General features: G+C 39.8%; 1 protein-coding gene across 5 annotated transcripts in view; it reads right to left on the bottom strand.

Moving 5' to 3' along the window:
• Positions 1–12,646, bottom strand: part of MTAP (methylthioadenosine phosphorylase) — an 81,800-nt gene that overhangs the window by 2,191 nt on the left and 66,963 nt on the right. For 2 of the 5 annotated variants that reach the window (XR_002823594.1, XR_002823595.1), the window contains exons 5-7: positions 10,845–10,947; positions 6,457–6,696; positions 2,046–2,289 (exon numbers count right to left, since the gene is read on the bottom strand). Coding sequence is in view for 3 of the 5 variants with exons in the window: in XM_023728645.1 (XP_023584413.1) it covers positions 2,167–2,289; positions 6,457–6,696; positions 10,845–10,947 (466 nt within the window). In the remaining 2 variants the exon portion in view is untranslated. The remainder of the gene's footprint in view (positions 1–2,045; positions 2,290–6,456; positions 6,697–10,844; positions 10,948–12,646) is intronic. The other 3 variants (XM_023728645.1, XM_004373523.2, XM_023728646.1) reach the window with 2 other exon arrangements.

Genomic DNA, 12,646 nt, shown 5'->3' with positions numbered 1-12,646 from the left:
AGTTCTACTCTGTCCTGTAGGGCCACTACAAATCAGAATCAACTCGACTGCAACGGGTTTGGTTTTTGGGTTTTCTTCTATGTTTGTTTGCTGGTCCCCCCCCCCCCCCCCGCCCACAAGCGAGGCACCCTCACAATCGCCACCTCTTCCACATGTTGCTGTAAAAAAAAATTAGCATGGCATGCTTAAGAAGCTATCTCGAGGGGGAGGGCACGGCCGGCAAATAGTTATCTGTGCAAAAATACAGTATATATCCCTTGAGAATTTAATTAAAACTATACATAGTAAGCCTCTTTTAAAAATGCATGCATACAAGAGTACACAATTTTACACACACTTCCAGAAACTCTAGAAAAGGAAAACAGAACACTGATTTCTACCATCCAATCATTTTTACTTAAATAAAATAAAGCTGAAGTAATAATAAATTGATTGCTTGACCATTTATGTTCAAGTTCCAGAGATTATGACTCAAATGGGACAACTGAATTGTATATGTATAAAATGGTGACAGAGCAAACGTTTCTCTCTCTCTCTATATATATACCACAAACGTATTAAATCAGAACAAAAGATCACCATATCCTGCAGGGTTCCTAATATGTAGCTATCATAACTTCCCCTCACACTAGTTTCAGAAGCAGCCAGGGTATGACTCACACTTCCAGCACTTTCTTTACCTAGTCAAGCAAAAGTTCCGATGTTACACCACATGCTGTTTATACTCGAGACAACCTAACTGAAAAAAAAAAAAAAAGCCACCTGTTCAAGTCTAAATGGACATTCCCTAACTCACAGAATTTAATTTTCTGTTTCTCTTTCCTTCATAATAATAACAAGGGCTTCCCTTTTTTCAATGTATAATGAAACACTTCACGGGAGACAGAGGCTATTATTTATTCATTAAGCAATATCTATCTTCTAGGTACAGTATTGAGACCAACCAATGCGTTCCCTACTGCTTATGGACAAAGTCTGGTATGGAAGGCAGATTACAAATTCCAATACTGCTGTCTTTGTTCATCCTAAAGACATACCTTGTCACAGTGGAGTGCTAGGGCATGCTTGTACCAGCTCTAAGAATCAACTGTGCGTATGCTTCCCAACTAACCAGTGACTTCATGTTGGAGGTTTTTAAACCAACAAATGTGCTGAAACATTGATTACACAGAAATCAGCAAACACTACAAATCAGCTTCATCCGTAGCAGTAGGCAATCCTTTAGCAGCACATCAGTGTCACTAAAACTGTAGCTCTCATTCGGAGTCCTAGGTCTTAATTCAGGCAGGGAGGACTTATATCTACTTTTCAAATCCTTTCTCAACTATTGCTATAGGATCCAAGAGTATAGGTGTGTTTTCGGAGACCCCAGGATATAATGGTTATCCTCTTCAGATACTGGGTGAATGCAGTATCAGTTTGAGGCAACTCTTTATCTAGCGTGGTTAATCAAGACAGTCACAAACGTCCAAATAAAAATCATGCATCTCTGAGCTTATCAGTCAGTTTAAATTATATTCTGGGAATTAATACTAGAGTTGGAACACTACCAATCTGTAATCCATCTCATATTTTGTCACTAACTACTATCTTAGTCTGATGCAACATTACCGTATTTTACGCAAACAATGCCTGTAGTACACATTTTTTTGCCAACTGCACACTCCCCTCAAAAAATATTTTCATAAGTGTGTTATGCCCGTATTATATGGGTGAGCACGCTGTCTGCAAAAAACACAGTGACGTTAAGCAGATATTCCTGGCACCATTTTGGTATTGCTATGTCAGTGTTTGGACTTGAAAGGCCTGCTGACACTTTACATGGATCTTTCAAAGAGAAAATAGCTTTGTCACCAACCTAAGCCATTAAGTAGGGCAAGTACTATCAATCATCTGAAGTAAGACTAAGGGATACACTGTGGTACATTAGATAAGAAAACTCTCTCCACCTTATCTTCCAATGGACTTTTTTACCAGCCAAAAGTATGTCCATTCAATTTTGCAAGTGGTTAGCATGGTAGTAAATAAATGGCATGAAAACTTACTGAAAATATCTTGCATTGCGTAGAACACATGAGGTGACAGAACACAGGTGAACTATAAATAAGAGAAAAGGGCAGCTGAAGATCTATGGTCTGATGTCTCCAGATGGCTGAAGACACTTACCTTCAGGTTATGCAGGGTTTCAGACCATTCCATGGACCCTATCTGAGGTATGGTAGTGAGGAGCAAACTTTTGGCTTTATTAGCATTTTCTTTCAGGGTCTTTAAGACCTTGTCCACTGAAACCTAGAGAAACAGCAGCACAGAATGTTAGCAGTAATTTCAATTTCCATTCCTTTTCACGGATCACATTCCCACTTTTTCCTGAGTCCCAACCTGATCTGCGAAGTCAGTTTACTGTAGTTTCAGTCCTCTGAGCCCAAGCTCTGCATTTATCAAGACTGGTCTTAGTCCCAGGGGGAGGTCTTAGAGAAACCTAACATCTCTGAAAAGCACTGAAGGGTTTCAATATGTGTCTGAGAAATGATCTCAGATGTACAGTGTATCAGTACGGTCTAAAAATACATGGCTACTCCTCATGTACAAAGCAGAACTGGTTCCAGTCTTAAAACTGTTGCTACACTGGGTAACCAACAGAAGATAAGCATACTTGTTTTTAGAGAAGTATTTCAGTTAATAAAAAGAAAAATGATGGAATCAAAAGTATAAGCATGTTTATAGCTCCTTATGAATTAATGAATTGGCTGGTAACATCACACACACACAAATATAACCAGTCATCATGTCAATCCTTCCTGGTGGAAGAACAAAACACTAATGACAGCACCTGAATTCACTGAAATCTCTAGATCCAACTCTGATTTACAGAAAATACAGAGAATGGAGAAATATGTTAAACTACCCTAAAGGGATGATTTTGGCAATCCAGACTGTGGAAAACTTTCTAGGACAAATGACCTAGTTGTCTTTTTAGAAAACCTGTAAGAAAAAAAAATCATGGTATCTGTGATAATTCATGACATCTGATGTAACTAGAAACTTTAACTTTTGCCTGGATATCTGAAGAAATTATTGGTGGAGTATGGCAATGATGTGGCTATGTTCTGAAATATTTATGGATGAAATTATGGATGAGGATATAGATGAAGTATGACTAGCCATAAGTTGATGTGATAAGGGCTGAAGCTGGATGTTGGATACATGGAAGCTCATACTTTTGTGTGTGACTGAAATTGTTTCCTAACAAAAAGCTGAAAACAGTTGTGAGTATACAACTCACTATCGAAGGCAGAGTACTTCTCATGCTTCACTATGCTTGTCAGAAATCCAAGATTCAGGGGCACAATTATTATACTTTATTTCCTTGAATGCAAAGTTCATATCCCTCCCACAAACATCAAAACGTGTTTAGAAAAAAACGATGAGCACAGAAACAGAGGTGAGCTCAGGTGTTGTGGGAACACAAAACAGTGACCAGGTACATGTCCAAGGATGTTTTAACCTGAGTCTTGGAATGCAGGATCATGAAGCATCCAAGAGATATGCCTTACACTTATTTATACTTTTGCTGTAACTGATATTTCTAGATAGATCCTGAACTCTATTTTCTCTCCTCTGTTCCCACTGTTGAGCTTCACCTAAAATGCCTCCTCACAATAAAATCAACCCTCTGTTCAAGATCCAGCTCAAATTTCATCAACTCTTCCCTGGTCCGCCCCACATAACTTAATCATAAGCACCATCTGATGACCACTCTCCTATAAGCCAGCACTATTCTAGTTGTTCTCCATATATAATTGATCAATTCTTCTAATAATCCTGCAAGGTTGGAATCATAACTAATCAACCACCATCACTCACCTCCTCCCCACCCCTAACTCCATTTTACAGAAGAGGAAACAGGCTAAATAACTTGCCCATGGTCACAATGGGTACAATTAAATGGGGCAACTGGAATTTGAAGGTGGGTGTAGGAAATTTCAAAACCTTACCACACTGGGCTATATATCTCAGTTTAAAGCATAATGACTCACATAGCTGGCTGAGTTAATGTTGTCTTTCACCTAAACCCTTCTGTGGCATTCAACATTATTTACCTTTGTGCCTTATCTCTTACACAGAGCTTAGTTTCTCTGCTCCTAACTAAAAGTACCATGGCTTCGACTGACTGCTTTTCAAACCTCACTTGGTCTACTAAAGGGAAGCACTATTAGTTCTGCAAAGGAGCAAACAAATTTTACTAGATGGAACACAAGCCACAGACAGGCAGCAATCTGTTCTGAGAGGGATGCAGGAGCTGGAGTTTCCTATTGACTGGAAATAGCTTCTCAATGCCATGAGGTTGAGTTGTCCTTAGGTTACCAAAGCTGCCAAATCAGATATAACGTGGTGATTCAAAATCAGGATTTACAAATCTCTTACGAATAAAAGACGCTGCATAATTACAAAACATCTTCCTATCTCCAGCATTACGCCAAGTAGTGTTTGGTATTCTTAGTGAAGTTATAAAACTTGGGGATTAAAAAATTCATAGGCAGAAAGAATGTAGTCAAAGGCTAAAATGTGGAACTGGGAAGAGATGAAATTCCCCTAGAACAGGATCTAAAACATTACCAAGGCCTTGAGAACCAAGGCCTTGAGAACCCCCTTTATTCTTCTCTAGACAAAAAAGGCAGCCTGGCAGTTAGCAATCGTTATGACACTGAGGAGTCAGGATGAGGCATTCATGCACAACAAAGAACCTGTGTTCATCTACGACCCAAACTCCATACACACGATGGACAGACAGCAAGAACATTTTACACCTCTACAGGAAACTGGATGCCAAAACAAGCACCTCCCCTAACTCAGCCCAGAACCACCACCCCCTTCTTTCCTACTTCAAGATTTCTTGACAGTATTTTGTCCCTTTCTCTACTTTAAAATGAGATAAACGGCAGGACAAACGATTTGGTTTCTTCAAATAAAATGGGGGAGGGGGGTTAGGTTAAAAGAGACTTAGAGGCGTATCGTTCAAATATAATGTGTGTGCTGTGTAAATTTTCACCACACACACAATAAAATATTGTTTAAAAAAAAAGTCATGTGTGGATTGGAAAGATCTCAATTTGAACAAACTGTTAAAAATTAAGAGAAAAAGCCCGGATATTTGATTATATTAAGGAATTAATATCAATTGTTTTGGTACCATAATGGTGTTGTAGTTATGTTTGTTTTTTTAAAAAAGGGGCCTTTTCGACAAATATTTACTTGAAAATAATGAGGGTGAAGGAGAGAACGTGGGTAGAGTCATATATGAAACAAGATTGGCATGAGTTGGTTAATGGTGGAAGCTGGGTGATGGGTATCTGAGGGTCCACTATGCTATACTTTTGTCTATGTCTGAAGTTTTCTACAATATTTATTTTGGAAACCTGAGTTCAGTGGTCCAGTGTCCTCAAACACCCCAGTAGGACCTTGCAATGAGGGGTCTAAGATCCCTCATGGGCCTCCCTTCTGAAATCCTCACCAGGGCTTTCATGGCCCTTTAATATGTAATCCTACCCCTTTCTCTTCTCCCTTCTACCCGCTACTCTCTACTCCACTTACTCATGCCTATTTTTCCCATCACACTTAAACCAGGTGGCTTTCCAGATGTCAAATCTTTGGTTTGTTCAATTGGCTTGGTACTCTGGTATCTCACCCACCATTTTTTTGTAACCCTTAGCTTTCCCTTAGCTACCTTCTCACCACTCAATAGACTTGTCTGTTTGCTGTCACCTTTTTATATCAAGTGTAGTATCCAGTCACGGTAGGTTAAACGGATGGATATGAAGACTCCTCTTACCAAGAAGAAACAAGTAATAGGTTTTTTCCCTATGAGAACGACCACAATAAACAGTAACACAGCACAAGGAAATTACATACTGAATCAAAAGACACCGTTATCCTTAAAACAAGGCCTACGGCTCAAAATAATTTCCAACACTCTAGAACATACATGCCTACAGTGTACTGCTCACTGTTGATCCTTGGATAAGTGTTTTTTTCTTTTCTATGAAGATCTCTGTTTCCACCTTCCAAAATGGGAGTTATAAAAAATATCTGGTAAAACCTAATGACGATGTACAAAAAAGGCTGACTAGGAACCCATCTCATCTCCCCAAGGGAACCACTGCTATCCGTTTTTTTGGTTAACTTTCCACAAATACTCTATTTGCATGTAAATATTTACATGTTTATTTCTTTATATACACACACTCATATTTTAATACAAATGGTAGAATATGATGGAACTGGCGTGCACCTTGCTTGCTGCTTGACAATTCATCCTTCCTTATCAGTACATAAACCTTGAAGAAAGGCACTTTCTGGAACTAATGCAATAGAAACAAATAGTTGAGACACTCTCTTACTGGTTTTCATGGCATTCAGAAACGCACACAGACACGCTCACAAGAGAATTTCACCTACCGCTTCCTCGTGCTCCTTCCAGCAATCATAATCTGTTGCCATGGCAATACTTGCATAGCAAACTCCAGCCTCCTTAGCAAGAACCACCTCTGGAACTGTAGTCATATTGATAACATCCGCCCCCCAGGTGCGGAACATGAGGCTTTCTGCTCGGGAGCTAAACCGAGGCCCCTCGATAGTGATCACTGTCCCCTTTGAGTGACACCGGAGTCCTAGCTTCTTAGCAGTCTCTATGAGGACCTAAAAGAGAAAGAGCCACAAACTCAAAACATATGAACACGCGAACAGCTGAAGATTTTATTTTTCCCTGATGTTAAACAGGTTAATTACCTAATTAAAGAAGTTCAGAGAGAACCTGGAAGATCACAGAAGGGTCCTTCCTAGACCCCTCTCCATTTATATAATCCTCCATTTCCCTACCTTCTTGCACATATAGCTCATAGCTACAAGAGCAAATACTGAGCTGTTTCTACACCACGAGCATCTGTTTTCATCTCATTTACTTCTTACCAACTTTAAGACCTGAGTTGGTTTATGAATACAGACAATTTGAATTTAATCCTTAACCTCTAAGGCTAACTTAAGGTGCCTCTCTCACCACTCACATCTCCTCAAAGAGAAGTTCTGAGATCTGTTTCCAGGCCCCTGACAAGTTCCACTCCCACTGCTCTTTTATATAAAATCTGAAGACATTTGTAAAAGCTTTTTTGGTTAGAAAGTGATTCCATCATAGTCTCTTTTGCCTGATACCTCTCCAAGGACATATGGTGAAAACAGAATGGAGCTGGGCTGATTTTTTTGTGTCTTGGGAGAACTTATCTCGGCATCCATTTGGTGACAAGGTCATGCATGGTTTTAGAAACATTAAAAAACATAATCATTTTGTCCAGTGTTTTAACTAACAACTGACATCTAGTCTTCAGGTTATTAATTTCGTTTTTTCTTAGCCTATGTTTCAATAGTTCCCTTTAAATTAAAGAAAAAAAAATTCTCTTAAACTCAACCGCTAACCTACAGTACATACAGTTGAAAAGTCACTTAACCTCTGTACGTCTTAGATTTTTCATCTGTAACATGGGAATAATATTGCATAACTCAGGGATGTTGCAAGCATTAAATGAGTTCAGATATGCACAGCACAGAATTGTGCTGGGCACACTGCAAACACTATCTAAAAGCTAAACTAGTCTTCTCGTGGTTATTATCGATGGCTGCGTCTACAGAAGTTTGCAAAAATAATTTGACAGTTTCCTGGAATATTATATAAACTGAAGTGTCTCTAAGTCAATAGAAAGCTCCAATCTAGGCCAAAATCTTGCCTGCACATGCTTTAGCACAGAAGAAATGGAGGAGACTTATGGGTGTGGGTGTGCCAGGCCAAGACGATTTTATCTTCTTGTCTCGAGTACTGTATTTTTATGCAAATAACACATGCCTTCTACAATTGTTTGCCAACCATGCTCCCCCAAATTCGTAGGCACCACTATGCTAATTTTTTTTTACACGTTGCTGTAAAAAAAAAAAAAGAAAAAAAATTAGCACAGTGTGCTTACGAAAATACCTTGCGTGTGTGTGTGGGGGGTGGTTGGCAAACAGAAGATATGTGTTATCTGAGTAAAATATGGTAATCAGTAACGGAACAAGTCTCACAAAGGTCCTGGCAGTAGTAGATCACCAGCTAAATGCATTTTATGTGTCAGAACTTTCATGTACTCGTTTCAGATCACCTCCTAAGATGACTAGAAGTGACACTAGTTTTGGAGTAATACTTGTACACAGTACAAATGTAAGCAGTATAAAAGAATATGTATTATTCTCTAAGGAGTATTTCTCCCACCCCTGTGTTCTAGGAACCCAGTTCCCCAAGGGAAATCAACTGTTATCAGGTTTTTCATTAACTTCCCAGAAATATTCTATTTGAATGTAAATATTTACATATGTAATCTCTTTATACACACACAAATTTTGCCATAAATGCTAGGATATGATACGACTGTTGTATACCTTGTCGCTTGACAATTCATCTTCATAATTCTTATCACCCCCTTAAAGATCATGTGGATATTGAAAGTTGTAAGTGATAATTATGATATCTACTCTTCCCATTTGCACAATATTTAAAAATCTCTTTTGGAGAGTATAAGAAGAAAGTAGTATTTTGAAGGCTTATTTTCCCCATTTTTCTCAACTGCTATCCCTAGTATTTTTTCAGTCCTCATATGGGGTGCTTGGCTTGGCTAGAATATTAGCTGAATTAATTTGGTCTCAAAGGAGGCCAAACTGCATCTTGGAAACTGTCATCCAACTGCACACTTGTAGTGCAGTAGCTGAAGAGCTTGACTGCTAACTGAAAGGTTGGTGGTTCGAACCCACCAGCTGCTCTATGGAAGAAAGATGTGGCAGTCTGCTTCAGTGAAGCTTACCGCCTTGGAAACCCCAGGGTCAGTCTATTCTGTCCTATAGGGTCGGTATGAGTCCAAATCGATTCAATGGCAATGGGTTTGGATTTGGTTTGATATCAAGGTAAACTCTAACTTAGAGAATAAATAATACAGCAAAAAATTCATCAAATGATTTCCTACTTATAAAACCATATGGTACTATTTTACTACTCTGACCAAATTTAGTGTAATAAAAAGCTTTAAGTCTTTAAAATAAAAAATGAAATCCCATTTAAATCAGTAAAATGGAAAAACATCACTCGCTTATTTGACTTTAAGTTCCGTTTTTTCAAGGAACCTGGGTTTGCAGTGAGGCTTTCCTATTATTAGGTAGACATTGTTGGTACTTATTTTAAAACACTTTTGTCATTATAACTGATGCAATCTTTCTCTCCTTGAGTAAGGAGCTCTGGTGGTACAGTGGTTAAGTGCTCGGCCACTAACTGAACAGCTGGCGATTTGAAACCACCAGCCACTCCGCATGAGAAAGATGTGGCAGTCTGCTTCTGTAAAGATTACAGCCTTGGAAACCCTATGGGGGCAGTTCTACTCTGTCCTATAGGGTTGCTATGAGTCACAATTGACTCGTTGGCAGTGGGAATGTACAGATCATTGGTACTTTCCCACCCACCTCTCTACCTAGTTCCCTACCAGTTCTCTGTCTGGGATAAGATCTCAGATTTCATATTAGCAAGTTTCTTGCCTATTTCTCGTCAAGCAGCCTTGATTTTGAAATGCACAGGACTTTTCTCCAACCTGAAATCCCCAGAGAGGGCAAATATTACACCAATAGATTTGTGTTTTAAAATTAATCTTCTATTTACCATATACAGGTGCTAAAATTAATCTGAATAATTAGCATGCATAGGTATTTAAACTCCCTAGTTAGCTTACTTTACCAAGTAGATTTTATTAGGAAGTTCACTTCTGAAGACATTTCTGATGTGTTGGGATGTACTTGACTTTCAAATCCGGCACGTGGGCCAATGGGCCAACAAATCAGCTGTTGGGATGTGGTAGCATTTTTGTTCCCTGGGAGCTAAGGCTGTGATTTCTCATCTTAGACAACCACTGGCCTTGGTGGGACTGCCCACTTAGTTCTGAGAGTTTACCGTCACCTTGGAGAGGAAGCTGGGCAATGGTCAAACTCAGCTCAAAGGTAAAAGATGGCATTCTGACAATTTTTAGATTATCAGTAACAATAATAAAATTTAATAAAAGCGATTACCATTCATTGGATGCTTTGTTACTGACAGCACTGCTCAAAGCACTCTATAAACATTAACTTTTATTCCTCCTAACAGTTGTATGAGGTACAAACTATCATTATCTCCAGTTGAGGACACCAAAGCCCAGAGATGTTAAGTAACTTGTCCTACCACACACAGCTGTTAAACTGAAGGGCAAAGATTTGATCCTAAGTAATCTGGCTCTAGACTGTATCCTCTTGACCAATATGCTATGCTATCCTAAATCAGTGAAGAGGTTTCCTGAGAGCAAAATCAAAACTTCTAAAAATGTTGGTTGCAACTTCGAGTGGTTCAGCTGGCAAATCATTGAGTAGTTGAGGCATTATTAGCAAAGGGAAAACAAAAACCCAAACCAAACCAGTTGCGATGGAGTCGACGGAGACCCCGTGTGTGTCAGAGTAGAACTGTGCTCCACAGGGTTTTAACTGGTTGATTTTTTGGAAGTAGATCACCAGGCCTTTCTTCCAAGGTGCCTCTGGGTGGACTCAAACTGCCAACCTCCGGGTTAGCAGCTGAGTGCTAAACGGTTTGTATCACCCAAGGAATCCCAAAGGGAGACAACTCTTCATAAAATCTTGCATAACCTTCCCCTTGAGAGGGGAAGACGGACCACCTACTCAGCCAATTAATCTAACTCTAGGTACCACTCCAAGCCCCTATGGTTCATTTTGATACACCTTCCAGAAAGACTACAAACCTCTCTCGTCTTGGGGCAGAATGGCTCAGCCATTGGAATATGGCCCACTCCTCTGGCAGAGGAACAACTCCCATCATAGAAGGTCTGAGGCCTTACAGTGGTCCTACAAGATAAAGTGAGAAGGTTTGTTTGTTTATAAAGCCATCTCTCCATCACCCAGGGGCCAGTGATTCCACTGTATTTAGATACACATCTTGGTCCCGACTCCAGAATCAATAGCTCTGGAGAAGCTGAAGGAAAATGGTGAAAAAAAGCAAGTTTGGGATGGTACTTGGCTTTTCCGGCCCTGGGCTGGTAGCAACATGCTATTGACCAGGAATTCAAGTGTCTGTGATCTGGATGCTGTGACAGGCTAACTGCTAACCCCACCTGTGTCTAAGTACAACTCAATCATGGGCTCAGGGAGGACAGTGAAACATTTAAGAAGCCAATACGAAAATCTGCAACCATCACAGAAATAGAGGATTACACACTGAACCCCATATACCCATCATCCAGATTCAACAATTTTCAAAATTTTGTCATACTTGCTTCACCTGTTCTCTTTTTCATGGTTGCAAACCCCAAATCTTGTGTCACTCTACTTCAGACGCATCAGAACATATGCATTATTTTCTATCACGATGTCACTTATCACACCTGATATAGACAACAGTAATTCTTTACTATCACCTAACATCAAGCCATATGAAATTTCCCTGATGGCCTCAAAAGTCTTTAACAGTTGCTTTGTTAGTTTCAGGGTCAAAACAAGGTCCTTACTTTGGCATTTGACTGTCATGTCTCTAAAACTGGGAGTAATTCCTGCTTTCCACCCCCAGCCTTATTATTTCACGCCACTGACCCACAAAAGAAACCATTGTCCTGCCCCACGTTCTGGAATTTGTCTCTTTGCTGCCTCATTTAGTGTATTCCTCTAACTCTCCATTAATTAGTTCTAAAGCTTCTTAGTTTAATACTTTGGTAAAACTTTTGAATCAACAAAAGAAAGGCTAACATAATTCCAGTGCCAAATCAACCAGTTCTTTCTCACCAGAAGTTTTCAGAGTAAATCACTTTCTATGCCCATTCAATTGTTCTACACTTGAACCCATGAGTAAGACAGGAAACAGAAGTCCTTATCTTCCCTACAGAGGGAAGGAGAGCAGGGGAGAGATGAGGCAGGGGAAAGCCAACAGGGGAAGGTAAAATGTCATTTGATGTCCTCTTCCGTGGGTGGGAGGGTGGGAAACAGCACTGAGAAACAGTTTTACTGGTCTGGAGAGAACAGCGCACAGCTGGCCCACCTCCCTACCAAAGTTAACCCATTACTTCCAACTCCCTCGCATGTCAACCAGTAACACTAGAGATGAGGCTTCAGCACTTTGAAGGAATGAAAATCTCGTCCGTGCTTCTCCCAATCCTTTGTGCCTTAAGGAAAAGGCTAAGTCATCCCCACTGCAGCTCCAGATGGGACTGAAAAACAAGTCAAATGACTGTTGCAGTCTATATAAATAAAAGCTTTTTTCTTTTTGTAAAGCACACGAATAAAATGGTGGCATGTATGTAAGTCCAGCTTTGGCTTGGTTTCAGCCTTCAGTGAGTATTAGCAGCATGCCCACTTACACCCGGGATGAGTATAAAAACAGGACTGCAGAAACCTCCAGTGGCCCTATACAACAGACATCCATGTGGAAACACCCCATCTTATCCCCTCTCTCTTCTACCCCAGCCCTTCATTGCCTAATTACTTCTCCCTCTGTTTTGAACTTCTACCTTAAGACATAATATTTATTACATTACACTTTGTTATGTTACGTACA

This window comes from Trichechus manatus, unplaced genomic scaffold, assembly GCF_000243295.1.
Source record: "Trichechus manatus latirostris isolate Lorelei unplaced genomic scaffold, TriManLat1.0 scaffold00025, whole genome shotgun sequence".
NCBI lineage: Eukaryota > Metazoa > Chordata > Mammalia > Sirenia > Trichechidae > Trichechus > Trichechus manatus.
The sequence above is the reverse complement of the archived record's forward strand: the minus strand, read 5'-3'. Positions and strand labels throughout refer to the sequence as shown.